This window comes from Mustela erminea, chromosome 3 (assembly GCF_009829155.1).
Source record: "Mustela erminea isolate mMusErm1 chromosome 3, mMusErm1.Pri, whole genome shotgun sequence".
In the NCBI taxonomy this organism is placed as follows: domain Eukaryota; kingdom Metazoa; phylum Chordata; class Mammalia; order Carnivora; family Mustelidae; genus Mustela; species Mustela erminea.
Genome location: NC_045616.1, coordinates 76,807,889 through 76,829,533, shown reverse-complemented (window position 1 = coordinate 76,829,533; position 21,645 = coordinate 76,807,889). Strand labels below are relative to the sequence as shown.

The 21,645-nt window shown below is 37.3% G+C and overlaps 1 protein-coding gene across 2 annotated transcripts in view; it reads left to right on the top strand.

Annotated features, from left to right (window-relative positions):
• Positions 1-21,645, top strand: part of RAB3C (RAB3C, member RAS oncogene family) — a 294,453-nt gene that overhangs the window by 6,557 nt on the left and 266,251 nt on the right. For both annotated transcript variants that reach the window (XM_032336182.1, XM_032336181.1), the window contains exon 2: positions 19,256-19,483. In XM_032336182.1, the coding sequence (XP_032192073.1) occupies positions 19,256-19,483 (228 nt within the window). The remainder of the gene's footprint in view (positions 1-19,255; positions 19,484-21,645) is intronic.

The window sequence follows — 21,645 nt, the reverse complement described above, 5'->3', positions numbered from 1 at the left end:
TAGGGGAAAGCCTTACATCTTTCACCATTTAGTAGGAACTTAGCTGTAGTTGTTTTGTTGTTTTTGCTGTTGTTGTTATGGGTATGATACCCTTTTCATACTGAGAAAATTTCTTTTGATTGCTAATTTGCTGAGAGTATTTGTTTTTAGCATTCAATGCATGTTGAATTTTGTCAAATATTTTCCCTGCATCTGTTGTGGTAATTGCATAATGAGTTTCCTGTATCTTGTTGCTTATATTGATTTATTGATTGATTTATTTTTTTAATGGCTGTCTTGTTTATTAACATCCCCAGCTATCCCCCTGACCTTCCACCCTTCCTCTTTGTGCACCTCCTTCCACTACCGCCTAAACCCTTGGAGTTCGAAATACATTTCTAGAGGGTCCTGTTTTTTTATTTTTATTTTTTAGCTTAAAAAAAATTTTTTTTAAATTAATATATAATGTATTATTTACCCCAGGGGCACAGGTCTGTCAGTCATCAGGCTTACACACTTTACAGCACTCACCATAGCACATACCCTCCTCCCCAATGTCCATAACCCAACCACCTTCTCCATACCCGCCTTTCCCCGGCAACCCTCAGTTTGTTTTGTGAGATTAAGAGTCTCTTATGGTCTGTCTCACTCCCGATCCCATTATATTGATTTATTTTTTAGTTAATCTGGCATTCCTTAGATAAACCCCAGTTAGCTATGATGTATTGTTTTTTCTGTGTATCGTTGGATTCAGTTTGATCATATTTCTTTGAGGATTTTTGCATTTAAGTTCATGATGGATATTGGTATATGATTTTCTTGTAATGTTTTTATGATATTACAATATTGGAGTTATGCAGGCCTTTTAAAACAAACTGAAAATTGTTCTTTTCACTACAGTTTTCTAAATGATTTTGGTGTCTAAGATTGGTATATTTGGGTTCATAAAGTATTTGATAGACTTCATAAATGGAACCATTGGAACCTGGAGTTTACTTTGTGGAAAAAAAATTTTAAACAACTTCAGTTATCAAAATATATACAATATCTCTATCATTCAACTATTTATTCTATCTATCTATCTATCTATGCATCTGTTGATCGATCTGCCATCTATAATTTATCTTCCTTTATTATACTGTGGTATGCAGAATAGCTCCCTCCCTCCTCCAAGGATATCTATGGCTTAATCCTTGAAACAATCCCTGGAATAAATTATATTACATAACAAAAGGGACTTTGCGGATGTAGTGAATGTTACATACTTTAAAATAGGGAAATTAATTTGGATTATCAGGTTGGTTCAATCTTATCACATGAGTTGTTAAGAGCAGAGAAGTTTCTCTGGCTGCAGTCAGAGAGATGTCGAAGAAGGGAAAGTCAAAGATTTTGAAGCATGAGACTTGTTGGCCTAAAGAAGTCAATACATCAATAAAATAGACATCTCAGTCCTACAACCACAAGCAAGTGAGTTCTACCAACAACCTGAATGAGCTTAGAGGTAGAATTTTCCTCAGAGCCTCCAGGTAAGAACCAATCCAGCCAACACATTGATTTGGGCATTGTAAGGCCTTAGCAGAGTGAGCAGTGTACCCAGCTGAGTCACACTGTGTCCAGACTTCTGACTCATATAGTTATTGGGTGCTGTAAATATCTGTTTTAGCAGCAGTAGAAAAAGTAATTATGCACATATATGTTTTCTATTTCATCTTGGGTCAGTTTTGTTAAATTTTATTTGTTGCCTAATTTTTCAAATTTACTGACAAAGTTATTAAAAATATTTTATTATTTTTTAATTTTTCTAAGATCTATAAGGATATCTCCTCTTTAATTTGTATTTTTGACAATTTGAGTTCTCCCCCTCTCTCTTTTTTCCTATGTTACTAGATGTTTATCAATGCCATTATTATCCTCAAATAACCTTTTTTAACCTTTGCCTTTGTAAACATTTTTGTTGCTTATTTTGTATTTTACTGATTTGGGCTGTTTATTTGTTTATATAAATTTTTAAAAAGATTTTTTAAAAATTTATTTATTTGCGACAGAGAGATACAGAGAGAGAGAGAGAGAGAGAGAGACCACGAGCAGGGGGAGAGGCAGAGAGAAAGGATGAAGCAGGCTCCCTGCTGAGCAGGGACCCTGATGCAGGACTCAATTCTAGGACCCTGGGATCATGACCTGAGCTAAAAGCAGGCACTTAATGACTAAATCAGGTGTCCCAGATTTAGGCTTTTTAAAAATAACTGTGTTACTTATACTGTAGTAGGACCTTTTCTTTATCAGTATCCTTAGAGTAGAAATTTAGATCCCTGAGTTTAAATATTTCTTTTTTCTAATAAACATAACCATGTAAAATAATAAAGCTCCATCTAAGTACTTCTTTAGCTGACACTCATAAATTTCTTAGTGTAGTATTTGCATTGTATTTTATTTCATATTCTTTGCTCCTTTCTTTGTGATGTTTACCTTAATCCATGGGTTTAGGTATGTTGTTATTTTCCAAATATCTGTTTATTTTCCAGATATTTTACTGATACTGATGTCTAAGTAATGTCTTTTGCAAACAGAGAATATACTGTTTAAGATTTCAATCTTTTGAAAATTTTGGACTTGTTTTTATGCCAGAATGTGGTCTAACTTTATGAACACTCTATGTGCATTCTGCATGTGGCATGTGAGACACAATCATTGATGAAGTCAATTAAATCATGGTGTTGTATAGTGTTGCTAAAATCATACATAGTCTTACTGATTTTTGGTCTAATTGGTCTAATTACTCTATCAATTACTGAGAAAAAAACCCTCCAATTATGGTTTTTAATTTATTTCTCCTTTTAGTTATTTCAGTTTTTACTTCATATTTTTGAACTTCCTCTTATGAGATATACACACTTTGTAACTGTGTCTTCAAAAACTTTTTCCTTTTTGTTATTGTGAAATGTTCTTTTATATCTCTGGTAATGGTTCCTTGTCTTAATGTGTATTTAACCTGATATTAATATACTCTTGCTTCCTTACCAGTGTGATATATATATATATATATATATATATATTCATACTTTCACTTTTAATTTCTATGTGTCTTTATATTTAAAGTATGAATCTTGTGGTCAGAATAGAGTCGAGCCTTACATTTTTAGCCAGTCTGGAAGATCTCTGCCTTTTAATTGAATTTTTGTCTGTTTTCATGTTTTATAGTTATTGATATGGTTGGTTTTAAAGTTACCTTTTTGCTATTTGTTTTTTATTTATTCAATATGGGTTTTTGTTTCTCTGTTTCTTCTTTTTTGTCTTATTTTGATTAATTACTTAATTACTTACTTAATTCTTAAGAGAGAAGAGAAATTAAGGAGTCAACCCAGGATGTGATCTATTTTGGACAATGTTCCATGTTCCATGTGCACTAGAGAAGAATGTGAATTCTGTTGCTTTGGGATGGAATGTTCTGAATATATTTGTGATGTCCATCTAGCCCAGTGTGTCATTTAAGGCCTTTATTTCCTTGTTGATCTTTTACTTGGGTGATCTGACCACTGCAGTGAGGGGGATATGTTAGAGTCCCCTACTATTATTATATTATTGTCAATCTGTTTCTTTGATTTTGTTATTATTTGGCTTATATAGTTAGCTGCTCCCATGTTAGGGGCATAGATATTTAAAATCGTTAGATCTTCTTGTTGGACAGACCCTTTCAGTATGATACAGTGTCCTTCCTCATCTCTTCTTATAGTCTTTGGCTTAAAATCTAATTGATCTGATGTAAGATTGCCACCCCAGCTTTCTTTTGATGTCCATTATCATGGTAAATTGTTTTCCACCCCCTCGCTTTAAATCTGGAAGCGTCTTCGGGTCTAAAAGGAGTTACCTGTAGACAGCATATCGATGGGTCTTGTTTTTTTATCCATTCTAATTGCCTGTGTCTTTTGACTGGGGGATTTAGCCCATTACATTCAGGGTAACTATTGAAAGATAGGAGTTTAGTGCCATTGTATTGCCTGTAAGGTGACTGTTACTATATATTGTCTCTGTTCCTTTTTGGTCTATGTTACTTTTAGGCTCTCTCTTTGCTTAGAGGACCCCCTTCAATATTTCCTGTAGGTTTGGTTTGGTGTTTGCAGATTCTTTTAGTTTTTGTTTGTGCTGGAAGCTTTTAATCTCTCCTTCTATTTTCAATGATAACTTAGCTGGATATAGTATTCTTGGCTACATAATGTTCTCATTTAGTGCTCTGAATATATCATGCCAGTTCTTTCTGGCCAGCCAGGTCTCTATGGATAAGTTTGGGCCAATCTAATATTTCTGCCATTATATTTTACAGATTTCTTGTCCTGAGCTGCTTTCAGGATTTCTCTTTGTCACTAATACTTGTAAATTTTAGTATTAAATGATAGGGTGCGGACCTATTTTTATTGATTTTTGAGGGAGATTCTCTGTGCCTCCTGGATTTTGATGCTTGTTCCCTTTGTCATATTAGGGAAATTCCCAACTATAATTTGCTCCTGTGTACCTTCTACATCTTTCTCCTTCTTCTGGGATACCAGTTATTGGTTGTTTTTTGTTGTTGTTTTTGTTTTTTTTTTTGTCTTATGGTATCACTTATATCTCAAATTCTTCCCACATGGTCCAGTAGTTGTTTGACTCTCTTTTGCTCAACTTCTTTATTTTCTTTCATTTGGTCTTCTATATCACTAATTCTCTCTTCTGCCTCATTTTTCCTAGCAGTAAGAGCCTCCATTTTTGATTGCACCTCAATAATAGATTTATTGATTTAAATTTGGTTAGATTTTTGTTCTTTCATTCCTCCAGAAAGGGCTTTTATTTCTCCAGACAGGGTTTCTCTAATATCTTCCATGCATTTTTTGAGCCCAGCTAGCATCTTGATAATCATCATTCTGAACTCTAATTCTGACATATTACCAATGTCCATATTGATTGTGTCCCTAGCCATCAATACTGCCTCTTGTGTTTTGTTTTGCTTTTTTGTTTGTTTTTTATTTTTTTTGTGCTGAGTTTTTCTGCCTTGTTATTTTATCCAGATAACAATATATGATCGAGAGAATAAAATACTGAAAGAGTGACAAAGACCTCAGAAAAGTATACTCTAACCAAATCAGAAGAGATCCAAAACCAGCGGGAGAATAAAGGGGGTAAAAAAAAATCTATCTATTTATATATCTATCTGTATGTGTGTGTGTGTGTGTGTGTGTGTGTGTATATATATATATATATATATATATATACATTTATTTATTTATTATACCAGTGAATAGAATGGGGCCACCCACTTGATTTTGGGTGTAGTGTGGTCTCTTAGAAGAAACTATCTTCCAAAATTTTAATGAAAAAAAATTTATATATATACAAAAATATGGGTAAACATAATGAAGGGATGGAATATGACTAAAGATGAAAATTTTTAAAAGATTCAAAAAAAGGAATTGATAACATAAGTTGGTTTGGAAAAAAAAAAGAAAGAGGAGAGAATGTGATCAGGCTGGAGATTAGAACAAAGCTATGTGTTATATTTCGGTTATGTTTTGTTCTATTAGAAGAAATTTTATCCAAAGTTTTAAAGAAAAAGAAAACCCTATATGTATTAAAAAAAGAAAAAGGTTAAATACAATAAAATGATAAAATATGGGTATAAAAATGAAAATATTAAAAGTTTTTTTAAAAAGGTATTAAGATAAAATAGTTAAAAATGTTAAAAGAGGAAAGAGGAAAAGTTAAAAAAATAGAATAAGAAAAAAATTTTTAAAAATTAACTTTTCAATACTACAGGATCATGGGTAAAAAGCCATGAATTCTATGCATTGCTTTCCCCTAGTTCTGGAGTTCTGCAGTTCTTGTTGATTGCTGAAGTTGGTCTTGGCTGGATGTTCTTGCTGATCCTCTCTGGGGGGGACCTGTTCCAGGGATTCTCAAATGTCTTTGCCCAAGGCGGAATTGCACTGCCCTTGCCATGGGCCAGGCTAAGTACTCTGCTTGGGTTCACTTTCAGGAGCTATTGTACCTTGAATGCTTTCTGTGGCTTTGGAGGTTGGGAATGAAAATGGTGGCCTTCCAGTCTCTGGCCCAGAGGAGCTGAGAGCTTGGCGCCCTACTCTTCAGCGCACCCTTCGAGAAAAGCAGTCAATGCTTCCTATCTCCCTGGTCTCCAGCTGCACTCTGTGCTTCCCTGGCCTGTGGTCAAGCGTCTCTATCTCTGGCGCTGGCCTCGTTTGGAGTCTCCAAACCCAGCAGATTCCTGATGCCTACTCCTGCGCTGCTCCTCCCAGAGAAGGAAAGAGGGACTCTCTGGATCTGACCCTTGTGTGGGTCCTAGCTGGAAGAACAGTGGCATGATTGTGCCTCAGATCATGGATTAAGGTAACTCTGAGCTGAGAGCCCCTCCTCAGCTCTGTCTCTATAGCCAGCTTCTCCACTCTGATACCTGGCAGCTCTGCCACATTCAGACATCCCCAGTCTTTCTTTGACCCCACGGGACCTAAGACCTTACTGTCTATGTGACGACTCCACCCCCACTTAGCCTCTGGAGCAATGTCCCTCAGTGGAGCAGACTTCTGAACCTTCTGATTTTGTGCCCTACTACTCCACCACTTGCCGAGAGCTGGCCCCTCCCCCACGGTCTATCTTCCCGTTGCTTCCCATTCATTTCTCTGCAAGTCCTACCTTCCAGAAAATGGCTGATTTTCTGTTTCTAGAATTGCTGCTCTTCTCTTCTATCACCTATTGAGTTTGTAGGTGTTTGGAACAGTTTGATAACTATCTAGCTGAATTCCTAGGACCTAATGAGATTTCAGTCTGCTACTCCTCTGCCATCTTACTTCCTCCTCCTATTTTGCCTACATTTTTGAGTGATAGTTTTGCTGCATATTAAAGATTTAGTTGCTTCCCCCTCCCTTTCAGCATTTTAGGTTATTTCATTGTCTGCTGATCTCCGTCATGATGTGAAGTCAGCTGTTCTTTATATTGTTGGACCCTTCTTTGGTATTTGTCCCTTTTTCTGTTTTCTATTCAACTTTGAATTTGAACAGTTTGTCTGTAAGGTGCCTAGATGTATTTTTCTTTATATTTAGTTAGCGTAGTGGTTGAGTGAGGTTCTAATAGATCTAGGTTCATGTTTTTCACCAAATTTGAAAAATATTTATGTATTATATCTTCAAATATTTTCCCATCCCATTATTGACTCCTTTATCAGAGGCTCTAATTGCATCTCTGTTAGTCTTCAGATACTGTTTAAAAATCAGTGAGGTTCTATTAATTTTTTTCTTTCTCTTAAATAGTGTAATTCCTGTTGATTTATCTCAAGGTCATGGACTCTTCTGCCACCTGTGACTTTTGTTAAGCCCATTGAAGTACTCTTCATTTCAGTTAACTTACTTTTCCTAGGTTTAATGTTGGCTTCTTTTACAATACAAACATGTTGTCAAGAAAGAATGCATATAAGCCCTTGGGATGAGGTGTTTGAGTGCTGGAAGGGTTTAATAGGATTTATTTCTGGTATTGTGCAGAAACCAAGAAAATACTGTGAGCTTCTCCTAGAAACAGTGAGTTAGAAATGTAAATAATAATATTAGTGATTTGATTATTCCATGTAGATTTCTGGGAAATAAATTATGTTTACATTTTAATTTCTATCATTGTATTTTTATTCTTTATTGCCTTTGCCATGCTACATTTTTTTCTTTGTGTTTGAAAATAAAATTGTGGGCTTTATGACACTTTCAAAAATTTGAACAAAGTGTAAAATTGTAAAAATAAAATCATTTTAAGAGTTGCTTTATTTTGCCAACCAATATATTCCTATCATCTTCAACTCTGTAGAAACAAAATGCCTTTTCAAACACCAACATGTTTCTGATTGGTTTGAAGCATTATGTCAGTTTTATTGGAGTCATGAAATATTTTTCTGTCCACTAAATGATGAAACCATAAGGGTGAATGTTCTAGATCTTCAGTTTTTCAGGGAATGGTAGAAGATATGGTCATGGTTCCCTGAAATACTCTCCAATAAGCTGATTGAATTGGATCCAGTATTAGGAATTTTGATCCAACAAGTCTTTAAGAGTCTTATTTTGTGCCTACTTGACCCCCTGACTGAGAAAAACCTGGCACCATTATCACTTTGCTTCTACATGGTCAGCTTTTATGGTGTGGGAACCCAAATCATAATGTAATTTTAAGATGTAAGGCATTGAGCCTCTCATTGTTAGTCTGCCTGCTTTTAGTTTACTTTACCCATCAAGGGTGTTGTTAGTCTTTCAGTGGCTCAGATGCATCTCTGAGTCTCATCTACTTGAGAAACTTGCAAGCCAATGTTGATAATTTCTGTTTCAATGGCCATAGCTTTAGGAGCCTTATAGGGCTTGGAGAAAGAATCTATGTACCAATTAACACAATGGTGTTGTGGTGGTTGCAATGAAAGATGGGTTTTCTTTTGAATGTTGTAATTCACCAAGCACTTGTTTGAGTGGTAGAACTGATGAAAAGGGACAACAGGAATAGTAGCAATAGCTTTTGAAAGAAAAGCTGGGATGATTGTGACTACCAAAACTGCTCTGTAAGTCATTCTAATTGGTCGACCTGCACAGTATAGAAACCAAGTGCATAAACTAATAACCCACCTAGTTTCTCAAGAATAGCTCGGATGGGGAAAAAAAAAAAAAAAGAATGGTTCAAATAGTCCCTTTGTGTCATAAGTGCATGGACAATAGGCTATATATGCCCCTATATGTGACCTACCTTGATGAGTGTTAATAAAGGATTTGGAAGAAATCTTTATAGCAGACCTCTACAAGTATTTTTCAAGGGCTTAAGCCTTTAAAATAACTTTTAGTGTTTTTCAATGTTTAATACTTTTTAAATGTTTAATGTTTAATGTTTTAAAAATTTTTAGTGATAAAAATCCCTTAGGTAATACATATATTAATATTAAGATCTAGGCTTTTTTCCCCCCAGTGGGAATGTTTAGAGTATTTTACTAAGTATTTTTAAGAGAAGCTTTTCATTATACCACAGAGTACTGGGTTTATCTATTCTGTTTAGTTTTTATTTTCTTCTCAGGAAGAGATATTCTTACAAGAAATATTCTTTATTTTGTAGTTTTAGCTTGGACACTGGCCTCCTGTATCTGTCAGGTGCTTTCTTGTGGAATGAGGGGAAGTAAAGTCCAAATGTATCTTATTTTTAAAAATGACTGATTGAGACAATCAAGGCCAACTCTCACAGAGCTGAGCAGAATAGAGCCACATGTGCTCTGAAAACATGATTACTGCTTCTTACAATGCCGTGCTTGCTCATACTCTGATGGAAACTCACAGTGAGTTATATCACTGGCCCTTAGAAAGTTCTGGATCTTACCATAGCTAAAATAATTAACACATTTCCCAGAAATCAGCTTATCTGAGCAGGCTGGGCATTCTAGAGTATAGACTTCTTTGCAGAGTCAATATTATGGTGATGAGATCTCTTGTCACTCTTGGCAGAAGGGATGTCTGGTGAAGAGTGTTAGGATCCCATTTTCCACACCCTGGGGTTCTTAGCTGAAATGTCAGATTACTCAGTCTCCCCTTACATGTATCCCTGATACCTTGACAATGTACACCTGCCCTGGCTTCCATGTGGACATTTGCTAATCCAGTGAATTCTAAACCTAAATGGTCAAAAGAATCACATGGGATGCTGAAAAATTATAGATGCCTGGGCCCGCATTGGATATTTTAATTCTGCAGAATTCAGGTACAGTTCCCCAGTTTTGGGACTCTCAGATCTAATGTATCCTATGAGAATTTAGTTTTGTATTCCTGAATAAAAATGGGTTTTCAGCCATTCCCCCGGTTTGCACGCCCTAGTCAGTGTGACCAACAATCTTAGCTTTCTGGTTCTAGCACTGAAAGTCCTGTAGTGTCACATGAAATCCCTCAGTCTCAGGAAAACAGGGGTACACCACGTAATCAAGACACCTGGCACGGGACTGGAAGAGATTATGCTAAGTGAGTTTGGTCAAGCAGAGAGAGTCAGTTATCATATGGCTTTACCTACTTGTGGAGCATAGAATAACCTGGAGGACATTGGGAGATGGAGAGGAGAAGTGAGTTGGGGGGAATTGGAGGGGGAGATGAACCATGAGAGACTATGGACTCTGAGAAACAAACTGAGGGTTTCGGAGGGGATGGGCGTGGGGGGTTGTGTGAGCCTGGTGGTGGGTATTATGGAGGGTACGTATTGCATGGAGCACTGGGTATGGTGCATAAACAATGAATGCTGGAACACTGAAAAGAAATAAAATAAAATAAAATGAAAAAAAAATCAACCATTAAAAAAAAAAAAAAGACATCTGGCATCTCTAATCCCAAGGCCATTTCAGGTTCTGTAGGTTAAGAGTTACTATACGGACATGAGATTCCTTTTTTTCCGGTCATTCACTTCCAAATCCCAAACTTTTCTTGCTTTTTCTTTTTTGCTTCTCTTTTTTAATATGGAATTTCCCTTTAGTGAAAAACCCTTGCCGTTGTTTTAGAAGGTTTTGGAGAAAGGATGGAGATAACCAGAATGTATGCATGATATTATTTTTATGTATGTGTATTTATCTATGTTTATATATACATATGAAAGCCTCTTAGTGAGTTCTCACTTTGAAATAATGATATTGTGGACTTTTAAAAATCTATTATTATTGGGGGCACCTCGGTGGCTCAGTGGGTTAAAGCCTCTGCCTTAGCTTAGGTCATGATCTCAGGGTCCTGGGATCGAGCCCCGCATCAGGCTCTCTGCTCGGCAGGGAGCCTGCTTCCCCCCACACCCTTCTCTCTACCTGCCTTTCTGCCTACTTGTGATATCTCTCTGTCAAATAAAGAAATAAAATCTTTAAAAATATATATTATTATTGAAGTACAATTGATATGTAATATTGCAAAAGTTTAAAGTATATAACATATTGATTTGATACATTCATGTATGGTAATATAATTACCTCTGTGGAGTTAGCTAACACCTCTATCAGGTCATAAAATTGTCATTTCTTTTATGTGGTGGTAACAATTAAGATCTAGTGTCTTGGCAACCTAGAAGTGTATGATACAGTATTGGTGTTATGATAGTATTGTTGACTTTGATGATTTGCCAGATTTACTATCAGAAATTAGGTTGAACTTCACCTAAAGCCAATGCTAAGGCAACACAAGGGAGTTTCCCACAATTCCTTTGCATTCCTGGTGCTTCCTTTCTCATGCTTATCTTACCATTGTATTACTTGAATTCTGCTCCTTTATTAGTTCATACCTGAAACTGGGCTCTCTCCCAGTTTCTACAAAAGCCCATTCACTCCCAAGTTTCATGAGTTTAGTAACTCCCTAGAAGTTACTGGGTGGCCCCAATATCACAGGATGGGTCCTGTCACAGAGCATATGGCCATTGACCACATTCCCTTCCCCACAGCCTCTCTAGACCACAGAACACTTTTATCTGCACACAGGGAGGCAAGGTTATTTTGTGGTATTTTGATAAGTGCTCTTTGTTCCATGTCATAATATTTGTAATGAAAGAATAAGGAGTTTATCTCAGGAGTTATGAAACTCTACAGAGTGGAAGTGTTGGGCTTCAAACCTCTTGCCTCTAAGGTTAGGAAATGAGAGGAAGCATATTCTATAAAATTGACCATTTCTATTTTCAGAGGGTAGCGTCCATGTTAGTTGGAAAATCAAGTGAATGGCTTTAATCAAGGATCTAGCACATGCCAAAATTTTTACTTTTCATGATCTTACTACAATTTCTGTTTTATAGGCAAGGAAATTATAGCTTAGCAGAGTTGAAAAAATAACAAAATATCAAAACACTTGCAAGTAGCCGATCTGGAATTCCTTCTCAGACAACCTGACCATAGAATATGTGCTCTTTACCCTTATTCACATCACACCAAGAATATAGAATTTTCTTTTTCACAGATGCATCTGGCTGTACATAATTTCAGAACTTCTGGAAAAGAAGTGGAATCTTGTTTTCTAATCTTTCTTTATGCTATGATTTATAAGGCATAGATTACTAGTAGTTAGGGTGCTCATCAGCATCACAGGACTACACTAATGACCCTCTGGCTTCAGCATTCATGAAGATGTGCAGGGCTCTGCTACTTTGCCGCTGTCAGGATTACATCCTACCTGTCTGGAGAGCTCTCCCAGCCAGCCATGTGGTTCCCTTCCCAGAAAACCTTGTTTACACTCTTCTCTCTGTGGCCTAGGCATCCCCTGTACTGTGCTGCAGCACAGCCCCCGTACAAGTGCTCTCTCCCTCTGGAAACCCTCTGTAACTATACCAAGAGTGAACTCCAGTGTGGGCTGGAGAACAGTGGTCTTTGACACTAGTAGGAATAATTTTTACATGGTTTGATACTCTTTATTTTTCTGTATACATCTAGATTTCCCAGAAGATTCAAAAACCATTATAATGAATTTTAAAATATATTAAGATTAGATCATGCCTGCCTTCAATAAAGGAATAGATTTTTTTTTTTTCTAGAAGTAAAAGAAGAGGTAGGCTTACCTCTTCCAGTAGTCTCCTCTGTGGTTGAAACTTGAGGCTGTTAGTTTGGCAAAGAGAAGAGTGAGCAAGCTGAACCCATAGAGCTGTAACTCTTGAAGAACACATTTTGTCTAGATGATGAAGGCTCAGCACATGAGCTGAGAGAAATCAAGAGACCCTACTGAAAAACAAGGAACCCTCTACCTAAATTTCCTCTCAAATACTCTGGCCTTAATTTCTTCTTCAAAATGCGGATAAAGACTTTGGGTTTCCACTCCAGTGCATACAGAGCTTGGAAGTTGTTACTGTCATCCTCACACAAGAAAAAAATGAAACAAAATGAAAATTACCAACTCTTAGATTCATCAGAGAATTGAGGTCACAGAGAAAAATGCTGCCCCTTAGATGGGAGAGACCAATAACCCGATAAAGAAAATCACAAATTCCTGGAACAGAAACTCTCGTGGGAACCAGTACTGGGGTAAGAAAACCTGTTTAGGTTTTGAGTTGCTGGTGGCTCAGGGTAGACAAGTCCAAGAGTTAAAGCTCTAGGGGGTGCAGTTTCAGGGAGGACACACTTTGTGAGTTTTACCCTCAGGACCTCTATCAAGTTCTCACAGTGAGGGTTAGAGAAAATCCCCTCATGCTTTTGGCAGGCAAAGGGAGAAGGAGCCCTTTTCAAATATACCCAGAGCATACTGTTTCGCTCATATGGGGTTACTAATAGATATTGATATCCTGGGGCAGTGAAAGGATGCGGTATGATGATGTGTGGAAAACACACAGTACAGTGTCCATGGGATTGTTACTGCAGTGATTTTACCATCTTTCTGTGCATAAGCTGAAAGTTCTACTCATCTATGAGAGAAGCTGTGCAGGAGATGGGGATCCAGAGATGGGCTGGAAAAAGTACCTTAAAAGGTCATAGCCTAACAACACCTTTAAAATATGCAGTGATTTCCATCTTGGAAGCATTGCTATCATTTGGCATACCATCATATACATTCTCCCGTGAGTCCCATGAAAGAGTAATTCACTCCCTGCTGACATGAAGAAGAGAGACAAGGGCGATTGCTGAAGTCTGCCCTACTTTTCCAGGCCCTTTGCTTCAGAGCCAGGGTTAGAATTTGAATTATCTCATGTCTTGGCTGCTTCCAATTTCCTGGACAGCATCTTCTCAGCTCAGCGGTGGTGTGTCCACAGTGGCATGAGCAGTGTTTTATTGCTTCTCCACTGGCTCATTCCAAAGCCAAGAGCAGCACACACACACACACACACACACACACACACACACACACGGAAATTGCTGGCCAGAGACTGCAAAGAGCATCACAATTCTTTTTTTTTTTTTTTGAAGATTTTATTTATTTATTTGACAGACAGAGAGATCACAGAGAAGCAGGCAGAGAGAGAGAGGAGGAAGCAGGCTCCCTGCTGAGCAGAGAGCCCCATGCGGGGCTCTGTCCCAGGACCTTGGGATCATGACCTGATCCAAAGGCAGAGGCTTTAACCCACTGAGCCACCCAGGCACCCCGAGAGCATCACAATTCTGATCCATTCTGAGAGACAAACAGGGAGGCAACAAACTGTGCAGACCAGGATTTCTCCAGGAGAAATCACCTGGGGGCCAGATGACAGACATTTGGGAATCCTAACGTTTCATATTTTCCTTGTTGATTTTATTTTTACTTTTTAAAGATTATTTATTTATTTATTTATTTAGTTATTTATTTATATCCCAGGACCCTGGGATCATGACCTGAGCTGAAGGCAGGAGTTTTAAACCACTGAGCCACCAGGGGCCCTTCCTTATTGATTTTAAAATTTTAGTTTTGACTTTAGCACTCTCAGGAATAATTATTTTTATTATGATTTATTTTGCCCCAGGCAACAATGATTAAGATTTGAAATTACTTGATGCATTTCTCTACTTCCAATACATATGTCCCATCCTCACTTTCATCCTTCCAGTTTCAAAGAACTGCATGTCCTTTTCTGGATGATTTATCCATCTTTGTTCATCTTCTCATTGACCCTCAGGCTGTTATCACTAGTAGTGGTGAGAATGTAGTACATTTAGAATGACTTCTTTTTGTTTTTCTCATGAGATCCATAAAATAGCTTAATGTCATTTAGATTCTTAAGTGCCCAGAGGAATCCTTGGAAGTAATTTGCTTTTCCTGTTTATTCTGAAAAACAAATGTCAAAAATTCTGAAATAATCTGTGATTGCATGTGTTAGTCAGAGGTAATCTGTTTGGTCCCTAGTTAGTAGGACTTCTGGGGAAACTAGGATTAAAATTAAAACTGGCATATCAGTTAAATCCAGGATTTGTTCACCTGCTGTTGGACCAAAGCACACCTAATGGGACAGCACAATGGATTCTCCGTGCACCAAGTCCCAGAGGTTAAGGTCTGCTTTAAGTTCGCCAAATTCTTTGATGACAAGTTGTAGAGGTCTCATCTATAGATTTATATATATTCAGTGGTGTAAAAGGTTTATTGTTCTTTGTCTACAAACTGATTAGCATTTTGATCAGAGCCTAAATGAATATGTAAAATGCATACTGATCAGACTTGGAGTGGCATAAATCTGGAAGGGATAGCCAGTGTTTTGATGAAAGGACATAAAATTATCAGATCAAAATTGAATTATAAATCAAAACAAACAAGAGGAAATGTAACAGGGTACATATAAAGGTTGGCATTTCCATTAAAGAAAATCAATTACCCAAGTATGGAATGGGAATAAGGAAGATCTATGTTTATTACAGTTAATGTGAAAAGTGTCCTGAGCATTTGAGAAGACTTCAGTGAGCTATGATAAAATATAATAGTCTCATTTTATTCTGCACTGTTGTATCTGGAATATTGTGACAAATTTTGGGAGCCACACATGGGACTTTAACATCTGGAGAGATGTCAGCTAATCTAGCAGGATGTGGGGGATTTTTCCAACATGACTTCTTGGGGAAAAGGGGAAGGCAGTTGGGATCATCCAAGAGAGAGAAAGTATATGGGGCTGTGATTTGTTCCTTCAGTCACCTGGAGCTCTCTCAGATGGGAGAGGAATCAACTGTCTTGATTTATAAGGCAGAATCTAGAACACGTGGGCAGAAGCTATAGGAAGGAGATTTTAACTTTACTCTAAGAAAGAAATTTATAACAATTGCAGTTCAGCAGTGGATTATGGTGCTTCACAATCTCGTAAACTTTCTGTCACTCTGTGTGACGGGCTTGGCTATAATACTAACCTGAGATCCTGAGATGCCAGCAGAAGGGACTCTTGGAATGAGTAGAAAGTTGGACTACCTTGTAAATGCTTTCCAATTCCTTGATTTTTTTTAATTAATTCAAGATTAATGCAATTTAAAGAGTCATCTTTTTTTAAAGAGTTATCTTTTATATATATTTTATGATATCTGATTTACTTTCTGGGAGGTTACTTCATGTGTACTCACATTTCAAATATCAGCTGTATTTTTCCATGAAAACTATGAGAATGTTCACATGACTTAGTATTTAGAAGTGTCAGTAAATTGACATAGTGAAGACAAGTGTCTTTGACATTCATATGCTGTCAAACCACTTCATTTCTGTTTTCAGTAAGATTAGGGATGTTTTTTTCTCAATCCTCTGGGCCAGGTTGTATTTCATTATTCTGAATTTTAATGAAAGACCTGTGCATTCCCAATGCACATTTTATTGGCTCTTTGTGAATCTTACTGGGTATATAAATCAAGAAATATTAAAAAAAAATAGCTCCTTCTTTGCTGCCAACATTGCAAGGTGTATCAGCCCTTGAAATTAAATGTTTTCAATTTCTCATACCAGAGAAAACCCCAATATGGTTTTCTCCATCTAAATCTCTGTAATTATAGTCAAAAAGTCTATATATTGATGAAGTTGACATTGCTACAGGTTTTAGAATCTACTTTTGGAATAGGACTTGAAATTGATAGCAGCTGTAGGTCATGTTTTCTTGTTGATGCATCCTGGAGAGCCACAGGACTCAGCTGGATACCACCTTATAGTGATGGGATGCAGTATACGGTAAGATATCGGGCTGAGTATGGGCAGCTCTAGAAAAGTTGTAGTGTCTATTTTCTGACTGTGGCTTAGCTGAACATTCTTAACCCAGGACCTAGGATCTGGACTGGTTCATGTAAAAGATCTTATTTGCAGGTCTGGCTGAACTTAGCACTTTCAGAAGGGAGCAGGGTTGTTGTAATTGGTGAAAGGACTATGTCTGCAGGAATGGGGTGGTCACATGAAACAGTTTCCTGACTGTTCTGGGGCTTCAGAAGTCATCAGAGGAAGACATCGTTGTTCAAACTTACAGTCCAGAGTTATAATCCTGTTTTTGTCCTTGGCTGGCTGCTTGTGTTGGGCGAGGTTTACTTTAGCCAGTAGATGCCTGAGCCAGAAAGGAAAATCACAATATCTGCCTGTTGTAGTTTCACTCGTCAACACTCATTCCAAGTTGTAATTATTGAAGACATCGGTGTGGTTACATGGACTTAAAAAAACAAATGCGTAAGCTGATATTTAATAAGTGTGAAATGCATTCAAAATTTGTATTAACCTTAAATTTAATAATATATACAGATTTTCTGTTTATCCTTATTCTTATGTTCTATACATATAATTGTGTTCTCTTACCGGCACTAAGTATTTGTAGAAAGAGAATATGTTATCTCACCATCTCCTTTTTCTCCTTTCCCTTAATTGTGTATAAACACAATGCATGTGACTTCAACAACTGATGTCTTAGATGAGGTTGAGTACTACTTACTGTTTCAAGCATTCTACTATCTACTAACTTCTGAGGCTTCCCTCTTGACCACCTTCCCCAGAAGAAAGATAATTATTAATCAGATTTTATTGGAAGTGCAAAAAAGACTATCTGCCTAGCTTAGCACTGCCCAATAGAACTTTCTGCAGTTATGCCAATGCTCTGTACCTGTCCAATACTTTTGCTCCTGGCCACATGCAGTTATTGTGCATTGGAAACATGACCAGTGTGACTAAGGAACTAAATTTTAAGTTCTATGTAATTTTAATTAACTTTTTTTTAAGATTTTATTTATTTATTTGACAGAGAGAGAGATCACAGGTAGGCAGAGAGGCAGGCAGAGAGATAGGGGGAAGCAGGCTCCCTGCCAAGCAGAGAGCCTAATGTGGTGCTTGATCTCAGGACCCTGAGACCATGACCTGAGCCAAAGGCAGAGGCTTAACTCACTGAGCCACCCAGGTGCCCCTTTAATTAACTTTAATTAAATAAAAGGACTAGTGGCTTCTATATTGGATTATGTTGGATAACACAGCAATTGCCAAAGAATTCATAACATAAGAAAATGTAAGTAAGTGCACTAATCAGTGGGATTCACCATCTAAACATTTCCTTTGAGCCAAATGGCACTTAAATGCAGCATCACTGGGTGCCATAGTGGCTCAGTTGGTTGAGCATCCGACTCTTGGTATCGGGGCAGGTCATGATCTCAGTGTTGTGGGATCGAGCTTCACTTTAGCCCTGTGCTCAGCCCAGAGTCTGCTCAAGATTCTCTCCCTCTCCCTCCCCCTTTGCTCCTCCCTCTGCTTGCTCTCTCTCCCTAAAATAAATGAATAAAATCCTTTAGAAATAGTGCAGCATCAGCTTTGGAGATATTAAGGTGATCAAGTGAGGAAAAAATTAACATCCATCTAAAGCATTTATAATTAATAATGAAGATCATTTTCTATGCCATCCTAGGTGCTTTACATATCTGCTTTACAGATATGCCATCTATTCTTTTATAAATGTTCCAAGTTAGATCATATTTTTTTTCTATTTCATGTAAAAGAAAAAACTGATGCACACCATTTTAAAATAATAAACCAGCCCAAAGTCCCACAGCCAGGAAATGGTAGAGCCAAGGTTTGAACCCAAATAGGATTCTTCAGTGATAATTCATAATGCACATTCCCTACATTGTCTTTTAGAGCAGATATGCATATCTCCCTAGTCATGATTGAGAACCAGGATAGAGGTTAAGAACATGAGTCCTATCGTGACATTACCTGATTTGAATTCTGTCTTCTATTACTCATCACCTGTGTGAACTTGAGCACATTACTCAATAACTCTGAGCCTCAATTTTCTCATTTAAATATGAATCTACTTCATTGGGTTGTTGTTAGGTTAGATAAGTTTCTCATACAGTGTTTGAACCATAAATACTTGCCATCATCACTTTTAATTCGAAGGGATTGCCATTTATTTTAGGATGTTGCTTTAATGTGATGTTAACAGATGAAATAGATACATGGTTTGGGTACAATTTCCTAGGAAATAAGAGAGATTCTAATATTCAGATGATTCAGTAAGAAACACCCTGCTGTTCAGCCACTTTGGTGTGTCCATCACTGGGATTATAAAGTTTCAGAGCCCACATGCTCTGGCCAGTTCCTCATATCTTTGCTTTTCATGTAACCTTTATAGATGTCTCCTTTGGTGTCTTTGATTGGTTCTGAATGCTGAGCTGTGACAAACACCAACACAGCTGGAAAGAGCTGTAAGATTTGCTGTTCTGTCTTCCAGCAGGGAATTATTGCCATGGATACCAGCATCAGAGGGAAACTGGGGAGGATTCTCAACTGGTCTCCTGAGTGGTCTGACATCTGTTTCTGGGCAAGGCCAATAACGAGTGTGCTGCAAGCTTCATATCGAATGGAAGACTGATCCATGTTTCTTGCTCTCTCTTTTTTTTAAACCACAGATGGCCTCTTCCCAAGATGCCCGGTATGGCCAGAAAGACTCCTCTGATCAGAACTTTGACTACATGTTCAAATTGCTCATCATCGGCAATAGCAGTGTGGGGAAAACATCTTTCCTGTTCCGTTATGCAGATGACTCCTTTACATCCGCATTTGTCAGCACAGTGGGGATCGATTTCAAAGTAAAAACTGTATTCAAAAATGAAAAGAGAATCAAGCTTCAGATTTGGGTAAGTGACTTTGAAATAACAATGTTCTTCAGTTGAGGGCATTGAACATAGATGTATTTAAGGGAAATGCTTTCTGCCTTGTTCTCTCCCCATGGTGTCCACAGGCCCCATTTCCAGGTTCTTTGCTTGAAAAATTCTATTCTATTTCAAAGATAGTAGAGTGATGCCTCTCTAAAGTATGGAGACTGAATTATGCCTTGTTGTCAAGTGATCCTTCTTAGAGTCCAAATATGTGTTGTGTTGGTGGTAGAAGGAACAATCAGTGAGAAGCCAGGCTATCCCTTTTATCATCTGTATGACTTTGGACAAGTCCGTGCAGCCCTCATTGCCACTTTTGTAATCTCCAAAATAGGCAAAGTCAGTCTAGCCTTTTAGGTCATAGGAAGCATGCTGTCCTGGGCATTATAAAGAAGAAGGTAAATGACCATGTATAAAGAAAACTTAGGTTTGATTCCTTTATAAAGCCCCAGAGAAAACTTTGAACAGGGTCTACTCATACTTCACAGATTATTTTCTCAGCTCTTTGAGTTACATTTATGCAGACAAAAAAACAAAACAAAACAAATGAAATAAAATATTTACTTGATAACAGCGTTTTCCTCTAAGCAGAAGGTTTCCCAATAAGTTTTGAGAACATTTGGCTAACTTTCTACCTCTTTCTACTGATGCAGAAGATCAAAATTTCTTTAACTAAATTGTTCGGAAACATTTGGGAGAATAGCAAGTAAAAAACAGAAAAAAAATGTATGTGGATAACAGGTTCAAGGTAATATAAGAATGAGTGAAACTTAGTCATACCATACCAAGAGAGAATTATGTAGTATGCATTTTTTTGTGTGTATCATGTAATATATGAGTACAATGGTGTGGAATTTTTCCATAGTAAGTTTTGGTTCTTTTTTCCTGTTTATTTGGGCCTCTGCCACTCCAATTGACTGGCGCTACAAACAGGCATTTCCTTTCAAGAGGTGTTTTCTATCTTCTTCTGAGACATTTCTGATCTCTACTATCATTTTGTGCTAGCCCCAGGGTAGATCTGTAGCACTGATGATTAATCTCCTTCCTCAAATATGGAGAGTTGAAAGAAAGATAAATCCCAGAGTACAACATTTAAACTTTTCTAAAAAATAAAAACACTTTATTAAAATGTCAGTATAAACTGAGTGACTTTTATCTTAAAGCTCCCAGGAGTAAATTCAAAGATGTAGGGATGTACACAGAGAGGTATCCTTTTAGGCAGCTTATAATGGACTCATACTCTTACTTATTTTAACTCTGGAGTTTTCTAGGTCTAATGAGAACTGGTGTAAGAACTTGGAGAAGTAGTCCCAGCTCCTTCACTACTCTTCCAACCCCTAAAGCCATTTTTGTTGGGAGGGTTCCTCTTTGGAACTTAAACACACAGCCCATCTATGGAGACAAAAAGAGCTGTGTTCATTGCTTCGTGTTTGGGCCCTGATTTATTCTCTTCCTTTTGAGCTCTAGGCAATCCACTGTCATATTGGGATAACTTTCATATTCAGGTTTAAGAAAGGCCCCTTAACTCTGACGAATTTTGGAAAATTGAAAATTAATTTTGTAACCACACATCTCTCAATTCTCTGACCATGTTGTTTCTACCACTAAAAGATCAGTCATTCCTTTGGTTGACAGCTCCTTGTTTCTCCTCACTGCTTCATACCTTACAGATGCCTAACGATGGATGTTGTGATGGATGGTGTGTTAAATCTATCTAATAATCTCTAGCAACTTCTCAATCTAGGTTTTTGACAAAAATGTAGTAATATAGAATTATCTGTTCTTAATGCAAAACAGATACATTTGAAATAATATAAGAGATTTTTGAGAATTATAAAGTATTTCCTATTTACAAAAAATATTTTCTTCAAAAGCATTCAGCTAGTACCAGACCAGAGCTGATTCATTGAGCTCTCTGGGGGGTTAAAATGAAGTTATTTCTATGTAGGTCTTACTCTTGGATGAAAATTGCTCTCCTTTGAGCCACCCTAAGCTTGAATCAGTCCGTAAGCTGCGTCCTCAAGCTTCTCACCTCCCATCACTTTACTCAAGAAGCCCTGACATAACTCTTTTAAAATTTTTCTTCCATAGTCCACCATTTTTCCAAAACTTCCAACTCTCCTCACAGCCAGTTCAGTGCAGGA